The sequence below is a fragment of the Anguilla rostrata genome, chromosome 6, assembly GCF_018555375.3.
Source record: "Anguilla rostrata isolate EN2019 chromosome 6, ASM1855537v3, whole genome shotgun sequence".
Classification (NCBI taxonomy): Eukaryota; Metazoa; Chordata; class Actinopteri; order Anguilliformes; family Anguillidae; genus Anguilla; species Anguilla rostrata.
Window position 1 is genome coordinate 49,757,459 of NC_057938.1, and position 20,974 is coordinate 49,778,432.

Here is a 20,974-nt window from a genome sequence, read left to right on the forward strand (position 1 = left end):
CTTCGCCCTTATAAGGAGCTCTCTGCCGGCCTCGCGCTAACCGAAAGGAGGCCAAGAAAAAAGGCGCATTTTTAAAATGTCCGTCGCTGCGGGGCGTAAGTCGAGGAGGCAAAGCTGCGTCGTGCAGCACACCCGCTGTGACCCCCCCCCCCTTCCACCCCAGCTATGTTCTTGGCCAACGCCACCCTTCGCGGAGCCCCAGGTATGCCAATACGCAATCTTGGCGTTCCCGCGACCCGGCTCGATAACGGAAATCGGCTCGCGTACAAGAACGGCGACAGCGAACGAGAAGGCGACGGCTGATCCGTGTCGTCGCGTCCTGCGGTAGTGAGCCCTGTGTGATCGGACCCCAGACCCGAACCTTGTCTGTTTATTACGGTCGCATGCTCCCTGATCGTCACCTCCCATTACACTGCAACTGGCACCATTCTGGCACTGTTGTGGCGATGGACGCAAAATTCGGCCTGCTTGTTGAGAGCGTTAAAACACGGGGGGGGGCTGAAGGCCTCAGGGAAGGCCGCTCGCGACGGGCGGATCGAGGCTCTCGACGACGTGCCGGAAAACGGGGTGTCTGGAGGGCCGCGAGGGAAGGCGACGGCCGCGATAAGGTTCTGGGAAAACGGCGGGAGATTAGCCGTGCCGTGTGACGGACCCAGAGGGCTCGCCTGTCACTCGAGCTCACCGGGGGGGGGGGCGGGGAGCGGGTGGGAGTGGCCAAACCCAGTAAATCATCGCGTGACGGGGGGGCCAGGTGTCGCAGTCGCCCTGCGCACCAAGGTGGGAGCGGTTAGCCTGGAGCTCTGCCAGACTCCATTTTAACACTGAGCCGCTAGGCTTCATAGCGCACCGTCTGACAGTCTGCCGGTTTTGTTTCCATGGTAACTTACGGTAGCTAGGCAGGCCTTTTTCAGGGCTTTGCGGTCTCCTTTTTTGATTATATGGAGAAAATGGAATTATGAATTATAAATCAAATCAATGGGTAATTCACGAAATATCCCATAATACTGATGTGCCCCTAAGAAACAAAGCTATATTGTGAGCGTATAGACCTGCACATTAACCTTGGCAGAGATTTACTCAAAACATCCTGGCTACATTGATAGTGCTATGCCTCTATGCTGTAAATGGATGGATTATCTCAAACGCATCAAATAATTGCTGACTTGAGGCATTCAAGTGGTTTTGTTAATCTTTTGTGGCCGTTGTTTGAATGTCATAAGAGGCTATGTTCTGTATGACTGATAGTTCTACTGGAGAGGACGACACAGCTGAGTGTTAGCGCCGTGGGGTGTTAGCGCTTTGAGTACAGACCTATGGTCTTACTTGTGCTCAAGATCTTGAGGGTGTATGAGCCATAACTGCGGTACTTTTACCGTGAGTGACGTTAACAGTGTATAAGTGTTAAGTTGTTTCCTGGGATTCTGCGACGTGTGTCGTGCATTCGCTAATCCAGAGCCCTGGAGCAAGTGGAGGAGTCAACCCCTGGCCTCAACAGGCCAGGGGTTGAGACCGTGACCCTGGTTCCAGTTCAGTCTTAACCCAAGGTCACACAAACAAGGGCCTTTAACCAGGAGCACCAGCAGGCTTATTCCCCCGACTCCCCCACTCAAACTATTTTATCCTTGTACCGGACTCCACCTTTCTGGGGATTAAAGACTTTCCATGAAGAATGCCTTGAACTATTTATATGGGTGCACGTACAGGGAGGCTTTTGTCTTTGTTGCCTAGGTTACCGCGGGCACGCCCTGACACCCCCACCCCCCCGTGCGGCACAGGATCGCAAGTGTCAAGCATCCAAGCGAGGGGGCATGCCGCTAAGCGTGTTAGCTTTCATCGCGAAGCGTTGGACAGAACCTTCAGAAGACGTATGGGGCTGTAATTTCCTTAATGACTCGCGGGTTACGAAGTGAGCAGCAGAGGTGTCGCGTGTGAAAGTGAGCTGGGTGACACAGAGACAGGCTGTGAGTGCCAACTGAAGTAATTAACCCAGACGGGTTAGTTGATGTAGCAGTTGAGATGGATGCTATGTAGGTATGGCTGGTGGGTACACGCTAGAAACACTTTGCACCATGTCCACACTGTAAATAATCTCCCTTCTCCTCGGAAGCTATCTGAAGCATTGTGCACTGCCATTTTACTAGGCTCATTTCAATGTCCATTGCGGCAGTGCCAAAGAAAGTGCATCAGCGGTATCAAGCATGTCAGATTGTCTATGCTCTGCACTGGATTCTGTAACCTGGAAACCTGATTGGTTCAGTGCCTTAAACAGGAAGTAGATCTTCTTACTCAGGCCTGAAACAACCATGTGATCAGAAGTGGTCCTGTTTTCTTGAACTGCTTTTTGACGACAGCTGGACTCTTCCATCCAGCCGTATGTTTTTGTGCACACTCGATTCACAGACAGATCGGAGCCACTGAGGGTCTGACTGTCAGTGGGCCGTGTTTCGGCCTCACTGTTTTCATATCCTTGGATGTGGGTTTCTCTCATGCTTGACCTGGGAGTGTACCGTTAGGCAAACTCACGGCGCTGCGAGCCGCTGTATTAATGCCCCCTGAAATACGAGCCCTCTGTGCTCCGGCAAATCCCCGCACTTTAAATAAAGCAGGCACTCAGCAGTCTTCACATTGCTGCGGTAGGCCGTGCCCGTGAGCCAGAGGGAGCGCCCGGCCGGTGTCTGCGTGAGGTGCCCTCCAACCTGCGCAGAAAGCTAATTTTGGGTCACCTGCTCGAACATCAGCTGTTGAGAGTGTACCCTCCCTTTCTTTTCTTTCGGAGGTCACCGTGCTTCGTGAAGCAATGACTTCACCCTCTTCTCCAAATGGCGCCTGCGTATCGTCCTCTTTGCGCCACCTTGTCCCGCCAGCTTTTGAAGTGGCGAGCTGGTGTGAGGTAGTCAAGGGTAAACCCCCCCCACACACAGGCGCACGTACACACACATACCCCACACTCTCCCTGCCCTGCTCTCTTATGGGTGTTTGGTGAGAGGGAAAGTTGAGGGGTGGGGGGGGGGGTTGGGATGGGTGGTGGATTCCGGACATGCTGCGACTCCCATCGCCCCCTTGGTGTTTGTATGACCTCAGAGCGGAGAGCGGTATCAGCTGCTGCACAACGACAGCTATGCCCCAGACCATTCACCTAAGGTCACGACTCAAGCCCCCACAGCCGCCCCCCTCCCCCCACCCCCCCCCCCCGGCCCAGACCCCCGACTGCGTGGCGACAGGACGAGCCGAAAGGGAGCGGGCAAGTGTACGCGTGCCCCCCATACCCCACCAACCCCCCCCCCCACCCACCCCTCTGTCCCCTGTGGCAAACATGACTTCTGCACGTGTGCAGTTTGTGTCGAGTATAAGGAAGGACCTCAAAGCCACTCTTACCGTTTGACTGTGGTAGTAGAGGAGGGAATGTTATTCAGTAACATTATTGATATTGCATTAAGCACAAATGTAGCCCAGAGTGCTTAAAAGTGATTGAAACGGGTATTTGGATAAAAATAAAATATATATAGGCTGTGTTGTTTCTGTTCTGAGGCTTAGGCTGTCTTTGGCAGGGGGAGGGTTAAGACTCGCAGATTGTGGCCTTGCCAGCGGGTGATATTTTTAGAGCTCTTTAGTACTAAATATGTGTTTCCCCACCAGAAGCTCTCAGGATGGGCGGGGCCTCCGGACTCATTGTTTTTGTTATCGAAGGCTTTTCTGTTTTTTTTTTTTTCGTTACCCACTGTGGCTGAGAAAGTCCTTCGTGCGTTGATTTATGCATGTAGAATTCTGATTGGTCAGAACGTTGCTGTGCATCACCAAAAACTGGCCAGCGAACACCACATTTTTATGAGGTATTAAAAATACCAAGCTTAAATGGCCTTGCAGAAACGCTGGTGACAGATCTGTAGAGGTGGTGAAGGGATTAGCACTGGCAACAGGTGACCTGGCAGACCTACACGTGACAAACAAATTCTGTATTTTAACAGTGTACAAACCGGTATGCCAGTCTGAGCACGCCAGGCTCACTACGAAGCCCTGTCACTTGAGAAAAATGAAGACAGAGAGGTCACACAGACAATGTTATTCAATAATAATCATTTTGAAGACGGCATTGGCACTGCTCTGTATAAACTATATGACAAGTATTTCAACTAATTAATCATAGTCTTTAGTCTTCAAGACCTTGATTAGTAGATTTGGGTGTTGTAGTGCTGGGCTAAAACAAAGACTGGCACCAAAACAGCCCTTTTCGGATAAGATTGGACACCCCTGGCACAAGGCCTGCCTGTTTGAAAGAGCGCTACACGGATGGCTAGCTTGTAAAGCCTGTCAGAAGCGGTGTGTACGGTAGAGAGGGGCTGACCGGGGGTCCGGCCTCCTCTCTGGGGTCCCTCTTCCTGGGCTGCGAGCGCGTCCGGGTCCCCTGGCGCTCGACGAGCGTCCGCGTTCGCGTGGGGATCTGTTCCTCAGCTTAAAAGGCAGGAGTTTTTAGCCCCGTACCCCAGGGGACCGCCAGCTTTCTGCAGCGCTGGGAATGTGCCTCACCACCCCGAGAGCAAGAATCCCTAACAAACGGGATTCACTGCTCCCTCCCATCCCCTCAACACACACACTCACTCACACACAGACTCACACACGCACGCACACAGACTCACGCACGCACACACACTCACACACACGCACATACACACATGCACACACACACACACATACACACATGCACACACACACACGCACACATACACACACACTCGCACATGAGTGTGATATGCATGTACACACACATATACACATGCACACACACACACTCACACACACACACACTCGCACATAAGTGTGATATGCATGTACACACACACACACACACACACACATATACACACACACACGCACACATATGTATACACACACACACACTCACACACACATAAAAAAAACAGTAGCACACACACAGTATATTTGCCTCTGTGTGTGTCAGCAGGACATTGAGATGCTGCCCCGTGTCTTTGTCAGGGAGCTCCAAGCGGCCATTTTGATTATGCGTAGCTGAAAGAGCAGGACACACAGGGCGCAGCGTCCCTCAGGGTTTCCATCGGCTAATCCAGCGACGTCAAACGCAGCCGGGCAGCAGCGACCCCCGCGTCACCAGTACACCGCAACCCTCGAACCCGTCCCCTGCGTCACCGTGTTCCAAGCCCCCGCTGATGTCACAGCGCTGTGATGGGGTGCCAGGACCGGGGACATTTTGGCCAGATCAGCCGCCCAGGCCTGGCCCACACCGCAGCCCTGGAAAGTCCCCCCCCTCCCCAAATGGCTGTTTGTTTTCGCTACTGGAGTCCCTCCCCCTCCCCCTCCCCCCTCCGGGCCGGACTGTTTATTTGCGCCGTATCTGGGAGCTCTTCGCCGAGTGGCGTCCGTCTCCGCGCGGAGCAGGGACGAGAATCGCGGACCCTCGCCGCCGTGGACCGCTAGATCCGCCCTTTCGTTTGCGTTCGGCAGAGAATTACCGCCATCTCCGCTGTGGCGAGAGAGGCGGCAGTCTTGAAACCAAACCCCCCACCCCTCCCGCCACGCACCCGCCCACCCCCTCGCAGCCTGGCACAAAGGCGTTTATAAATAGCCTCAGCTATGTGAAGTAGGCCCGGGGGCGCGGGTCGCTGCCGAACCACCTGGTTCCTATCATCACGGCCCGCCTGCCCTCGCGCGGGGCCGCGCCGCCCGCGGCTATTCAACACCGTGTTTTTCGGGAGGACGCCGGCGCGCCTCGCTGATATACGGCACGGTAATGAGGGGGCTATTTTTAGACTGGACACGGGACAGCTTGGACACGGGCAGTGGAAAAAACAATGTGACTATTTTGAAGAGCCAATTAAAATATAGGTAACGCATATCTGACGTGAGATAGGGGGGAAAAGAGTGTACTGTGCACTTGCGTCATTTCACACAGTTCAAGAGACCTCAGTGTCTTCAATGTGTGCCCCTGAGACATAAATGTACCTCTCTTATGGGTAACAGGGAGGTTCTCATTATATTATGCATGTAGCATTTTATTATACATGTTTCTGTTTTATTTAGCATTTAAGATTTTTTACATTTAATGGTTTCTCACACCCAGAGCTCCTTCAGATATTTGTTTAGATTCTGTGAATTCGGAGTGGCATTTGGCTCCAGTGCTTCTCCTCTGAGAGGTGGGTCATGTCCAAGCTACGCCACCACAGTTCAGATACCCCTGTGCCGCATTCCGTCGAGTAATTTATTCCTCCTTTAGGAAAAATTAAATGTTTTTATTTTTTATAGTATTCCTGGTGGATGTGATTAAGAGGCCCCATGTAAGATTGGGCATCAGAAAGAACGACAGAGTTAACAGCTTGATGTGGGCTCCCCAGCCTGTCGTGTGCGTGCGCGGCTGCCGTGTTCCTGTCGAGGGGGGAAATGACATCACGCACGACCCCAAAATGCGTCCCTTTCAGCAGCCCGTGAATCAGCGTGGCGTGCGCTCTCTGACAGCTCCTTGGTGAGGGACGGCGTCGGTGCCATTTGGCACCTTCTGCTTGTTATGTTATACGAGATTAGTCTCTGGGTGGGGGGTCGCTATTTAAACAGGCGCGGACACCGCTAGCAGTGAGTCGCCAGCATTTCTGCACGTTGTATGGAAACGATGGCGCGCGCGCCTGCGTGTGTTTGTGCATGCTTGTGCACATGTGGGCTGCGTGCCTTCAGGAAACAATAAAGGAAAAGTTGGTGTTTTGTTGGTGTTTTGAGACGTTTCGGTATTTTGAGATGTACGGGTCTTGACACAGGGATAATGTATCTGACACACAAGAGGGAGGAACTCCCAGTCCTCTTACGTGGTGTTTGACATCCTGCCTGGGGGATACTCACAGGGGAATAGCCTTTTCTCCCAAATTCTTAAAAATTGGAAATAAGCCTGTTCACTTGACATTCCAGCGATTAAGTCCCTGTTTAAAAGAGTTTATCTTCGGTCGTCCAAATCTTTCAGAGACCTTTTATGGTTGCAAGGTTGAAGGGTATTACCATTACTGAACTGTTTTACTATTTTTATAATTACCAGTTTGCTTTTGTTTTTTTAATATAGTGATTGTTATCCCTGCATTGCCTGCATATAGAATGTTCCTAATGTTCTTGTGTAGGGTGTCCAGTGAAGGGGACACGTTCACTGGTGTGTAGAGAGACACTGGGAGGCAATGGTGTGCTTCTTCTCCCACAGTTTCTGTTCAGTTGTAGACTGGGACTTACTGTAATAGAATATGAATATGAATCAGTTTGTTCTTCATGCCACTTTTAAGACTTTTTTCTTCTTCTTCTTCTTATTCCCCTACAGACTCTCGGGAGTACGCCCCTTCCCATGAACACCCTGGTGAAGATCAAAGAGGGCCTCCTGAGGCAGAGGGAGCTGGAGATTGACAGGTGAGCAGCTTTCCCTCGAATCTCAGCGGGTCACGTTCACCGTGTCTGTTCGTCCTTGCAGTGAACCTCCTCGAGATTTACTCACTTCCTCATTTCCCGGCTGGCCCGCTGAAAAAAAGGGTTTCCTGAACCGGATGAAACGACACAGCTTGTCAAACGCGAAAATCAAAAACCAAAACTAGTGCCGGTTAATATAAATAGTCAACACGCGAAATCTGAATTTTATGATGGTGAAAATACATCGAAGACGAAGCGGAGAAAAGCGACAGGCGTCAGTGCTGGTGGGTAGTTTCCCGCCTGGCGGCCGCTGTGTGCAGGGGTCTGAGTGAGCGGGAGCAGAACGGGCTCAGAGCCGCACCTCTGCTCGGCTCCTCTGTCTGTCGGCGTTCAGGAGCGGACGGGTGCCCACAGCGCCGACCCGCCCGGGAAGGTAGCCACGGCGACCTCGACCAACCCGAATTGTCCGGGCGCCGCGGGACGGACGCCCTCGCGTCTCCGGTTTCTGCCGCGGTGCCGGAACGAAAGCGATACGCGCCGGGACGCCGCCGCCGCGGACCAGGGGCGCCCGCGCGCGGGGTCGGGCCGGGACACGGCCGAAACCGCCGGGGGATTAACGCCAAAGCCCTGGCGGGCGACCGAAACGGACCAATCAAATCCCGCCGCAGTTCCCGCGCGGCTGGCGGCGTCCGGCGTTCCGGCGGATCCTCAGGCGGATATTTTTACCCGAAATCTCTTTTATTTGTTTTTTTCGTCTGAGCAGATTTAACGTGGCGGAGTGCCAGAACATCAGAGGAGCTGGGATTAAAGCACAGGGATCAGGCTCACAGTTTCAGGGGCCAGCACCTGCATGCAGTTTGCAGGATCAAATAGTGATTAAAAAAAAAACCGTGTTTGTAATCGTATGTAAAATCTTTCCACGTTAGAAAAGGGGGAAATTGCAAGCACTGAAGTCATTGTGTTGTTGTTTTTCCCAAGTTGTAGGAAAAGTAGATGATACCCTGGTACATGAAAAGATTTTCCATGTTTCACCACAAGAGGGCGGGCTAACGAAGCCAGGCGTGGTGCTCCCGGCTCATTCTCCCACCATATTTCAATGCACCCTTTTTATTTTGCTGAGAGGTATAAAATGGCCAACCAAACTGCTTCGGGTATCACGAGAACTTTGATGCATTGTTTTTGGAATCCTTTCCCTTTCATCAGTCTGCTGCCAGCGGGCCGTCGGGAGAAGGACCGATTTAGCGAAGGTGAATTTTACAGAGAGGGCCTCTTGTCAATGCTTTAAGTGTGAAGATTTACAGACCCCCTCGGTTCCAGTGGGAGAAGGTGGCCGTGTATAACCGGCTTGTCAGAAGTGGGCCGGCGTTGCAACCGCTCAGAACACACCGGGTTGCAGAACGCGCTGTGAGCACTGTTGGCCGTGACAACAGGGGTGTTTACCTCCCAAAACACCAGCGGTCTGTTACCCCAGACACAGCTCACAGAGTGGAGATGAATCCGGTTGTTTCCTCCATTTCCAAATCAGTGCAGCCTTAATTGGAAATATTGCACAGGGCTAGGTTTTCAGCAGTACTGTCCAGTACCATTTAAGCTGCAGTGTGGGGTAGTGGTTGGACAAATGGATGGTGGGCCTGTGAGATATGGGTCAGATGCTATCGTGCACCATAGAGCAGGATAGCATGCACTTGGTTCCTGTTAAACCCTGCTTATCTGAGTGCATTTATAATCTGTAATGTAAATTATTCATGATCTGATGTAATTTAGAAGCCATAAAGAGTAGTCCTGTATTTAACTGTCACAGCTTTTAACTGTCGAAATCCCAATAGATCCTAATCAGACTTTGTATATGGGAATCTACTTGAACTGCTGTCAACTGCGTTACACAATAAACCAATCAAAACGAGGACTGCCGTCGGTGTACCGGTTAGCCCGCTCCCTGTCCCCGGTAGTCTGGTAGTCCCGTTTTGGGCTGAGTTGGTTTCTCGTTGCTACACTGCTAGCTCAGCGGTCCACCTTTAAGTGCAGTGTTTAGCTGCCCTGGCGCGGCTCTGTTAATGCGTCTCACAAATCTCTGCTTCCCCTGAGAACACAGGGGGAGGTGTTTCAGTGCTCTTCTGGAGGAAGCTCTCTGCCGGTGAACCTATATAACCCCTCACTAAGGGTGAGATTCTTGGCTGTGGACCAGCGAGTGTAACACAGACCACAGTCTAGCCTGTAGCACCTGAAGGAAATTGTTTGGCGAGGTTTTGTGTTAGTGGCTTGAAAAGAAATTCAAGGATTGAGCCAGGAAAGCAGATCTGTTCTTGTTTTTGTGTCTGTTTTAAGGTTGAGAAAAGGAAACCGAACACGAATAGACCAGGAAAAGATCTATTCAGATGCAGAAAAAAGCTTGAGCTTTACTTAGCCACACGCGTGTACAGACAAGCGTTTGATTGTCCATTTGCTAATGCACAAAATGCTTTGATCTATCTTCCCTTCAGGCAAAAGCAGCAGATCTTGCAGCTCCACGCGCGAATCAGGGAGAACGAGCTGAGAGCGCAGCAAGTCATCCACGGCCAGAGGGGGCGCTGTGAAGACTCCTACCTGCTCCAACCTAAGGTACGTCTGGAACTACCTATCAGTAGTTCCAGACTGGAACTACCTGTCAGTTTATTTAAAGGCACTGTTGCTCAACAGTTAACTGAACCCGAAGATGTCTCATGGTGGATTTATGCCATTTTTAACTGGAGAATACTAATACAATAGCTCTGGTATTTTTATCCAATCAGATCAATTTTATTTGCATAGGACATTTTACAGAGAACTGCCACAAAGACGCTTTGCAGTATAGCAGAAAAGAGCAAGAAACAGAGCAATAGAGAAAAAATGTTTGAAGTTTCTTATCACCAACGGTCTAGCCAGTTTGTATATGAAATGAAGAGGCTGTTCATTAATCGTCGCTAACTATAAACTCCGCCCACCTACTATGTGACAGGAGTCCCCGTACAGCAGCCCAGCATCTCCGGGGCAACTCCCCGACAGGCCGAGCCCCCTGTGCTGCGAGAACGGGGAGCCGGGCCGCAAGCTGGCCGCCGCAGAGCTGGAGGTGATCCACCTCAACGAGTTCCTCAAACAGAACACCCAGAAGTACACCGAGGACATCAAGAAGCTGGAGGAGAAGGTGGGCTGCCCCGCCTCGCCACGCCCGCCCCGCCCGCCCGCCCCTCACAGATTTCTGTTGTAGTTACAGTCATATACATGAATTCTGATTGGTCACATTTTATGTGTGGCCATGTACCCATGTGATTATATGTACACCGGTGTATTGTGTAGGGAGACATAATTGGCTTATAGCATGGAAATCCTTAAACACACTGAAATTGTTAAATATTTATGGTTATGTAACACTGTGATCGCATGGGGGGGGGGGCACCGTAATGTAAAGTGGTCTGCCTTACCGCCATGGAAGTACGCATTTTTAATTAACTTGTAATTAAAGGGTTTCTTTCTCGTTAAGATCGTTCCTCATTAGACACGGTGATTTGTTCTGTGGTCATACTGTAATTGGGCTGGGAAATTTCCTGCTGGCTATAAAACCTCAGCTGATTTATCTCCGTGTATCACCGGTTTCAGTGCCGGGACACGGCGCATGTTAAATAGCTTGTTTGGCCCTTGGGCCGTCCCACACATTGGGATTAAAGACGTGTAAGACCGTTACGCTCACTGGGGGTTTTTCCCGTTAACGCGATGGGCCCGCGCTGGCGGTAGAGACGGATGCCGGGGATGAGCGGAAGGCGGGGAACTGGGCGGGGGGCCCCCCCCTGACGCTCTGTTGGTCTTCCTCAGATGAAGACGCGCGACCGCTACATCAGCAGCCTGAAGAAGAAGTGCCAGCGGGAGAGCGAGCAGAACCAGGAGAAGCAGCAGCGCGTGGAGACGCTGGAGAAGTACCTGGCCGACCTGCCCTCCCTGGACGAGGTCCAGAGCCAGGCCCAGCAGGTATGCCCCCTGCTCCCCGCCCCCCAAGACCGCCTACCCTGGGGGGCCCCTGCACCGTCACAGGGCCCCTCGCTAATCCCTACATCCAGGGCTCCCTTAGGCCCCTCTATTAACCGCGATCAATAGCTTAGAGAGAACAGGCGTTTCTTTTCACGTTTCTGTGTAATACAGTAGTTAAGGCACTGCTTAGCCGTAATTAAATCATCATTTGTCTTAATCAGTTTCGCAAATGCAATTATGGCCTCTAACTGGGGCGTGGGGGTTCAGCTGGACTATTACGTGCAGCTGTAAAGCACCTTTTCCTGGGCAGTATTTGAAATTAGAATCAATATTCGATTTGCCTTTCGAAAATATTTATGTATTTGTAAAGATGCCAGATTTTTGCGTAGTTGCTTTTTGACAGAAGTGATGTGCAGTCACTTGCTGCAGTACTCAGTATGTCCACCAGAGGTCGGTAGAAACTAAGTAGTTGTTACTCTTCTCGATATGGGTATTTCTGGTCTGGTCGAGGGCGTTTCTGCAGATGTGCTAACATGTTGTTGGGGGGGTGTTGTGTCCCAGCTGGAGGAGGTGCAGGGGAAGGCCCGGACCCTCCAAGAGAAGGTGACCCAGCTGGAGCAGAGCCTGGAGGAGAGCCACGCTTTGCTCAAGGAGAAGGAGGCCCTCATCGAGACCCAGGCCAAGAGGGAGAAGGAGCTGGTGGCAGCCGTGCAGAGGTACCAGAGCCTGAAGCGTGCCTGTGAACATTCTGCATGCATCTTCTTTCTCTCAGGAGCAGTGCTCTCTGCTGTGCTGTAACTCTGAGCTGTGGCTCTCTCTCTCTCTCTCTTTCACAGCCTGACGGAGAAGGTGGAGCAGTGCCTGGAGGACGGCGTGCGGCTGCCCATGCTGGACCTGAAGCAGCTGGAGAGGGACCGGGCCCGTCTGCAGGAGCAGCACACGCAGAGCAGCCAGGTGGGGCTCGCTGGCGCCTCCCTCTGCACCTCCCCCATCACCTCCCACAGTCTCCTCACAGCCAGCGCCTTTCTAACCCTCTCCTCCCTCTCTCTCTCTCCCTCCCAGCTCATCGACAATCAGAAGAAACAAATTGAGAAGCTCACTCTCGAATTAACGGTAAGAATCTCACGTGACCCCGTTCCCCACAGTCAAAAGCGCTCAGTATTACCTGCCGGTATCATCAATATCTGTGACACAGGGAGCGCGGCATATCATCTCCGTCATTCAAAATCCTGTCCTCCGCTCTTTATCTGACCCTGTGTACCGCGAATGCGCACGTAACCGAGCCGCTGGTGAGATACCTCATGTGACTGTCTGACCGCGCCGCAGTGCTGTGCGTGCGTCACTGTCAAAAACGAACCTGTTGCTGTTGCTCCAGAGCGGTGCGATTTTAGTCAGGTAAAAGGCGCGGTGCTGTTTACATGCAACACCGGCAGCGCGTAAGAGGAGAATAAGCGGGGCGGTTCGCGGGGGACCGTCGGGGTGGAGAGGGGTCTAACGCGCGTGATGATGAGCTAGCGGCGCCGCAGTCATTAGCGTCGTGATTTGCTGCCATATTGATATCCCCGACGTCGGGAGTGAGAACAGCGTCTCCGTCGGGACATTAACTTTCACGGTAAACTATAAATTATTCATTAGCCTCCGCGCCAGGGACGGTTTTACCATCACGCAGCGCGCACCTGTCAATCGAAGCGCGCTCTTCCCACGGACACGGGGCGGTGCACAGATTGTTTTTAAGTTGGGCGATGCGTTTTAAAACTCTCTTAGAGTGATCCAAAACAATGGACATTGCTGTTGCTCTGGCTTGTTTTTACAGTTGTATTTGGAGTATAGGTTGTATTTTAGTTGGAACTGGAAGATTTCTTATCATTTTAGGAAGGAAAAACGGCACTAGTGCGAGTGATGAGGAGTTAGAGTCGAAAACGTAAGCAGTGACATTGGCTGTGTTGTTATACAGTAGAGCAAACCACCATAAGATTAGTGTGTTGGTCCTCTCAAGTTGGGTGTGTGATTGTGTGTTGGTCCTCTCAGGTTGGGTGTGTGATGATATGTTGGTTCTCTCAGGTTGGGTGTGTGATGTTTTGGTCCTCTCAGGTTGGGTGTGTGATTGTGTGATGGTCTTCTCAAGTTGGGTGTGTGATCATGTGCTTGTGGTTTCAGGCTGCAGAGAAGAGGCTGCAGAAGGAGAAAGGAGTCTCTCAGGACCTGCGCAAGCGGCTTCTGGAGAAAGACCAGGACCTGGAGACGCTCTCCAAAACACTTCAGGAGGTAGAGAGAGTCTCTTTCTCTCTTTCTCACACACAGTGTTTCTGGAAGGTTAATTTCCTTTATGGAAATGAAATTCTCTGAAAATCTATCAAAATGTAATATGTTGCAAGACATTGCCACGCTTCACGATATCTTAGAAAATATACAGATTATGGTTTATATAAATTTTTGATCCCCTGCTGTGAAATGTTTATCACGTTAAAAAAAAAAATCCATATATTGAAGTATGTGTCATTAGTTTTGGTTATTCGGTTAGACCCCACCCTCACCTTTCCTAACAGGAGGCAGCTCCGCCCCTCCCTCCAGTGAACTGCGAGCACGTCTTTCCATCACCGTTGTTTCTCCCTTGCTCCCTGCTGTATTAAGTTGTGTTAAATAACGCTCTAAAGCAATAGTGAGGGCTGATGACAAGAGAAACAGGCTTAAGACCTGATGATTGCAGGTTTGAATCCTGGCTTAAGCACAGTCACCGTGTCCTTGAGAAACGTAGCCAGCTGTTAAATGACATAAAATTACCCTGGATGACAGTGTCTGGTTTGCAAATAAATCATCAATTTACATCAAATAAATCAGCTAGCCTACCTCTCGAGCACATATAGGGAGAAGAATACAAATGCATGCCCACACATACACACACACCACATACCACACACACACACACACACACACATACACATACACACAAACACATACATACACACACACAAATACACACCACGCACACACACAGAGCTCAGAATCCACAGCTGTCATACCTTCAGCTCAGGTCCCTAGAGGTTCAGCCAGTCTCATGTAAGAATGATGTTCGCCCTACAGCTAGAAATGACGGCTGGTCGACCCTGTCAAGTTAAATACAGAAAGCTTTTTACACAGAGTGCCGCACAAATGGCTCCTTGTTACTGGTAATAGAAACGTGTTTATTGTTGCAAATGCGTAGTGACAGTAGCGTGGGAATTTCAAACAGACAATTCAGGGTTCCTCCCGCCTCGGTCTTGTGCCGTTCTCCGTTCTGCGTGGCCCTGAATCAGAGAACGATGCCGCCATTTTGTGAGGACACTGTGGAGCTCAGCTTTAGCCCAGATTCCTCCAGAAGGCATCATGTGACATGAGAGCAGGGTTATATACAATGTGATGTTCCAGTGGTGGTCTCTGAGAGTGTGCATGTGTGTGTGATGTTCTCCCCCCGCAGAACCAAAGACAGGTGGAGGAGGAGGCGGAGCAGCAGGCCCCGGGCGTGCCGGGGCCCGAGGTGGGGCCCCTGCTGAAGGAGATGTCCCTGTGCCTGCTGGACCTGAAGGCGCTCTGCAGCATCCTGACCCAGCGGGCTCAGGGCAAGGAGCCCAACCTGGCGCTGCTGCTGGGCATCAAGTGTGAGTAGCATCGTCCCCATCGCGCGTGCGCTACGCGCTGTTCTACACTCTGCACTGTTATACGCACCACACTGTCTACAAACCAAACTGCGCTACACACCACACTGTCTACCAATCACACTGCTGTACACAACCCACTGTCTACCAATCACACTACCACACAACACCATACTGTCCTCAAACAACATACTGTCCAGTGTGCACACGCATACGCAGACGCACACATACACACACACACGCACTCACCCATGCGCACACACCCGCCTCCCATAAACAGTACTGTTCAAACACCTCTGGGACACAGTGCACAGTTCTAAATCCCTTTAAAATGGTGATAGGCAGCGTCCCCGCATCACTCCTCCTGTGCTCATGTTAGGGTTAAGGTTAGGACTCCGGCAAAGCCGACCCACCAAGGCAGAAGCAGAGCAGGAGCTGTCAGCTCCCCGCGTCAGTGACGAATAAATTCACACTTTTCAACAGCTCGGCTCAGATAAAAGAGCTGTCACTCTCCTTCCACAATAGAGAGAGATCATTCCGGTAGAAATGTCCCCTTCTGTCTGTCACACTGCCGGCTGTAGCTGCATTACCATTAAACAGGGGGGAAGGCGAGTTACGCACCTACCTCAGCCTTCCGAACGCATGCATTATTCATTGCGCTTCGACAAAAAAAAAAAAAATACGCGAAAAACAGAAAATGTGAAAAGGATAGTGAAAATAACGCTCTGATCATTTTCTCTGCCAAAACGTGGGAAAATGTATTGAGATGTATCCGTAGAAACGAGCGTTTATGCGTCATGTGCACAATTTCCCTCCACGTAATTGACCCCTTTAATGTGTAATCAGTTCAAGTGGAAATCATTTTCATGTTTACTGTTATTGCGATCGAGATGTTCTTTTTTATTATAATCATTACTAATAACGTGGTAGGTTGTTTACATGTGGATGGCAAAGCTCCAGCTTTTGTATCTGGTGACCCAAGTCAGTTCCATTGCTATGCTCTCGTTACCGAAATAGAATATATAGCGGTTTATTTAAATAATATCTATTATCGAGAAATTGTTGCACTTCACAATACATGCAAATATAATTGTATATACAAACTTATGTACAAACTATTAACACTTGAAAATGCAGTATATTTCTAAGAGGTAAATTATATTTGCACAAAAATGAACATATTTACTGTATATATTGCAGTACAGCAAGGTCCCCATACGGTCCCCTTATGTCAAACTGTAATGTAACGTAATGAGCACCGAACATATGGCTGTCAGTCTGCTGAGCTGAAAGCTGGTAGGATCGTTCTGGTTCCTGACTAGCCCTCTGACCCCGCCCCCCTCCCTCCTGACTCCTCCCCACAGCGATGAGCTGCTCGAGCGAGGAGAACGAGAGGCCGCTGATCGAGGACGGCCTGCGGGCCAAGCTGGCGGAGGTGCGGCAGCTGAGGAAGGACGTGGACGACCTGCGGACCATCATCTCCGACCGCTACGCCCAGGACATGGGGGACAGCTGCACCACGCAGTGACGGGCGCGCTCGGCTCCGCCCCCTTTCCGGAACTCCGTCGGGGTCGGCCAATCGTAAACCCGGGCAGGAGGACGAGAGGGGGCGGGGCCCCCGTTTATAAAGAAGGGAAGGGAAATGAGGCGAAGAAGAGAGAAGAGGTACGGCGTCTTCGCACAGGGAGGGCGGATTGACCTGAAATAACCTCCCTTACTACTGAATGTAGGACCAAGCTGTGAATCTGGTTTACACGGAAGCGTCTTCTCATTTCTGAGTTTCAGTGTTAACCCCCTTGTTTCTCGTTCTCCTCCCCCTCGTGTTTTTAACTCATAACCCTTTGATTCCTGTGTCTCGTTTTTCACCGGAGGTTTTTCTGTTGTAACCGATCGGACCTTGTTTTTATTTAAACCCTGGAAAGTCCTGGCCCTCTTGCAGGTGTCCAGGGGCCACTCCGTGAAAAAACTGCTCTCAGAACCAGGTTCCGGAAGGTTCTCTGGGTGTGTCACACTTCCGTCCGCAGTCTCATTGGCCTGTGCAAAAAAAAGAAAAAAAATGAAAGGCTCTCAATGCTGCTTTTCCAAGTGCCTCACGATTTTGAAACGTTCATCATCTACACGTCTGCTGGCCCGTTTCCTACCACACTGTAAGCAGAGCCCAACGCCCTTTAACCTCAAGGAGTTTCCATCAGGATCTGAGCCCAAAGACGGAGGGTAGAGATCCTGTTCCCCTGGCGAGTGACAGTCGCGGGTCGACGTCGCCAGGTGGCGCAGCCCGTCACGACAGGGCAACGACCTCGAGGGAACCATGGATACCGGGGTGTCCCTCCAACGCACCTTTGTGTCAGGTTCAGTGTTGCTCATCTCTATATGGTGTGAGCGTGGTTCTGCGCACTGTCCTGAATTAAGTTCAGTGTGTACAGTCCGATCTTGCTAAATCTAAAAGAGTCCAGTATACCTGTGAAAGAAGTCACAGGCAGTTTCCTCTAGTATACCAGCTGTACCGAACACAAACCAAACGTGTTGGCTGCAGAGTCGAGCAATATTTCTGTTACTACAGACTGGATTGTTTGCATCGGAGTTTATAAACTTTGCGAGAAAAGATTCAGGGGGCTTTGTGCAAGATGCACGCAGGTCAAACAAATTCAGGAAAATTTTTATTCGTCGAGTTTTAGCGTGACTTGTTAAAACACATGCAAATAACGGTTTACAAAGATGACTTTCCAACTAATTGCTTCAGTTCTTCTTAAGAATGCAGGATTGGTTGGCTGGTTTTCTTTGGCAAGCCCTTTGTTTATGTGCTGCGGATTAAAAGAAAATCTGGTTAAAGTGCTTTTTCAAAATAGACACAATCGGATGCCACAATATTTAGTTTGAGCGTTCCCTGAAAACGATCGTTTTCATCGTTGCGCGTCACTTTCCAAAATGGCCGTGCGAAGCTTCCGTACGGCCGAGCATACGATGCGAGGTCATGTGTTCCGCAGCCACACAAGCACAAAGGACTCTGGGGCTTTAACGTTCCGCCCTCGGAGAGAAACCAGCCGAGAACGCCGCCGATCTCATCTTCGGAAACGAGTTCGAGCGACCCCCAGGCGTCCGCTCCTCCATACCCAAGGTCCGCCAGGCGCCAGAGGCCGTCTCGAGCCCAGGCCCCCCCATGTGGAATGTAACGTGGCGGGAATCCCGCTCTCTCACACGCGCCGTTCTTCCAGTCGTTTCAACGGCCCCCACGCGCCACAGGAAACACCCGCCCTCTCGCTTTGTGTTTTTTATTACAAAGGGAAAGAAACGTTCAGAGTTTCGGTTATGACAACCCACGCATCGTGCGTCTTTGAAAGAGGATTTTTGTGTAGTAAAAAGGGATTGAACCAGCCAGCAAACTTCAACATACAATCTCTGTTTCTGTTGGTCATTATATGCATGGGAGTGCATCATATTGGTCTCTCTGATGGGACACGTTATGTGCCCTGTAGGAAGCCTAATTAGCAAAAAACAATTGTGTACTACCATGGGGTGTAAATACTATGCAATATCACATTTACCAGCTCTCTAGGACGCAACGAATACAGATGATACGAGGCATGTTGCATGTCCTCTCTGTGCCTTGACAAAAACGTGGCAGGTCTCCCCCCAGATGGGACATTTTCTTCCTCACAGAAATTTCGCAAGCGACAGAACCGACTGGTAAAAACACCTGCATGTGTGTCGCACAGTCACAAAACTACGAATCCATTTCTGCCTCTCTCGGGCTGGCTTAAAAGGGTTCCATCGGCATGTAAAGGTCACTGTGCTATGCTATGTAGCTCTGGACATTGCATACAGTATCTGCTCAGGTGAAAAATCCAACATTAGTAATCCCTTAGGAAATGTAATTTGAGGAGTGTACCAAGACACAGCGAGCAGCGATTGATGGGACTTGAAAGGTTCTTTCTTTTTTATGTTTTTATTTTACACAACCTGGACAAATGGGAAGCGTGCGGTTGTCATGGCCAGCTCCTGCAGTGCACTGTGGATTTAGCCGCTGGTTGGCTTTCCTGTACGCAGGATTTTCCTCAAAAGGTTTCTACCATTTTAAGCTTTTAGTTTTGCAGCTAGATTTTATGAATGCCAAAGGTATATTTATATACATTGTTCTAAAAAAAAAAGTATTAACTGCAACTAGTATTTTTCCATTTGAAGAGTTTCTTTCGCTTTTATTTGTACAGATGGCAAATAAAATATTTTTCTATATATACAAATTGTCTTTGTATTTCTTACTTTCCAGTTCATCTTAAAGAGCAGGTATTGTATATACATGCATAATGATGAATTTGCAGTAAATTTCGGTTGTCGTGAGAGGTTATTAGACATTTTCAAAAGTTTTGCAAATGTCAAGTAAAGGATGTTTATGTAGTCTTGCGCCAGCCGTTAATGGGTCCATTTTATTTTAATCAACCAGAACTCTGAGATAGTCGGAGGAAATTAAGATGCCGGAGAGGTCAGCGGTGAACGGCGTCAGCAAGCTGTAATCAGGCCACTCCATCTGGGAGCTTTTAATGCATTGAGAACAAACAGCAGCAAAACAAATTTAAGTCACTCAATCTGGGAAGGCAAGTTCCCAACAAACTGACAAACCTACTTCATAAATATGCAAAGAATGCACTGTGCAGACAGAACAGTGTACTTATTTTTCCCCCAGAATTTACTTTGCATTTTTATCAGTGTTTTTCTTGACCACATAAGAACTATGAATCCATAATTCCAAAAACAACTTAAGTCGTTCAAGAGTTCACATGTGACAAGGCTAGAAAAATTCCCATCGATTCCTGGTCAAAATAGAATACCGTGTCTGAATAATGCAGTTCACAAGGACAAATCCAGCAGCTTGTTGGTTTCTGCCACGTCTTTGACTCCAATTTCTCTGAACGAGTACACGGGAAGTAAAAGGTGGTTTGAGGAAAGGAGAGATTGTCATGAGAACCAGAAGTAGAGTGGGAGGATGAGTTGAAGGCCAGTTCCACCAGGACGCCATTGATTTTTAATGAGCACTGCCAGTCACGCCTTGGTTCCACACTTCATCCATAAAACTGCACGTTCCAAGCCACTGGACTTTTTTGTGCCTACTGGCCCCAGGACAACATCCTGTACCAACCAGGTCTTCTGTTCTAGAACTTTCTAGGCCAACCGCTACTTGGCTTCAGCTGTAGAGCACAACCCCACCCCATTTCCCAGAAGCCAAGTTCCAATTCAATTAGGCAAATGCCAAACGACAGTGGTGCCATTAAGCATTACCGCAGAAGAGCCAAGCCCATGACAGAACCTCCCTCCTGACATTTTATTGGCGTAACTGCCAAAATTCAAAACTGCCCTCGCTCCACCCAAGGGAAGCCTCCGGAATCATTACTCAAAAAGGAAGCGGTTGCATTCAGTAGCTGCTTTTGCCCGCGTCAGTCTCCCCTTCCCTTGCGCTTTCAGAGAAGACTCGTACGTCACTTCTAATTGGACAGCGTTCAGAGGGAACGTCTGAGTGGGGGGGATAGCACCACAGTATGTTACGCATGGATGAAACTGCACGTCTTTATCTCAGACATCTGAGAACGGGTGAGCGTTAGGCCCAAATAAGTTTAGAGTACATTCACATTGTGAGTGATTTAGCACCCATATGTCAGGCATACAAATTTTACGTTATTTTGTCTTGACCTTGGTTGCATTCAATCATTCCCCCCTCCTCCATGTATTTTCATACATTTAACCATAGATGGCCAGAAAGACCATGTGAAATAGGGGTCACTGTTCACAGAACTCGGGGGAGGGAAGAACTGTGCCTCAAAGCAGATCATAAACCAAAAGGGGACCATGGGCTTCCCATAAAACTGCCATGTGCCATAATGCAATTTGGACAGGATTCAATTACAGTCCAGACCCTGTCTGAGTCTGGCCTTTGAATGCTGCCTCATAGCCATTTAAAGCAAACCCCATTA

The 20,974-nt window shown here is 50.0% G+C and overlaps 1 protein-coding gene across 3 annotated transcripts in view; it reads left to right on the plus strand.

Annotated features, from left to right (window-relative positions):
• The window catches only part of cep85l (centrosomal protein 85, like), a 64,564-nt gene extending 45,312 nt beyond the window's left edge, over window positions 1-19,252 (plus strand). For all 3 annotated transcript variants that reach the window (XM_064340310.1, XM_064340309.1, XM_064340308.1), the window contains exons 4-13: window positions 7,322-7,407; window positions 9,885-10,002; window positions 10,379-10,564; window positions 11,230-11,382; window positions 11,944-12,098; window positions 12,219-12,336; window positions 12,445-12,495; window positions 13,540-13,647; window positions 14,837-15,017; window positions 16,379-19,252. In XM_064340310.1, coding sequence (XP_064196380.1) covers window positions 7,322-7,407; window positions 9,885-10,002; window positions 10,379-10,564; window positions 11,230-11,382; window positions 11,944-12,098; window positions 12,219-12,336; window positions 12,445-12,495; window positions 13,540-13,647; window positions 14,837-15,017; window positions 16,379-16,542 — 1,320 coding nt within the window. In that variant the 3' untranslated portion in view covers window positions 16,543-19,252. The remainder of the gene's footprint in view (window positions 1-7,321; window positions 7,408-9,884; window positions 10,003-10,378; window positions 10,565-11,229; window positions 11,383-11,943; window positions 12,099-12,218; window positions 12,337-12,444; window positions 12,496-13,539; window positions 13,648-14,836; window positions 15,018-16,378) is intronic.
• Window positions 19,253-20,974: the final 1,722 nt, after the last annotated feature.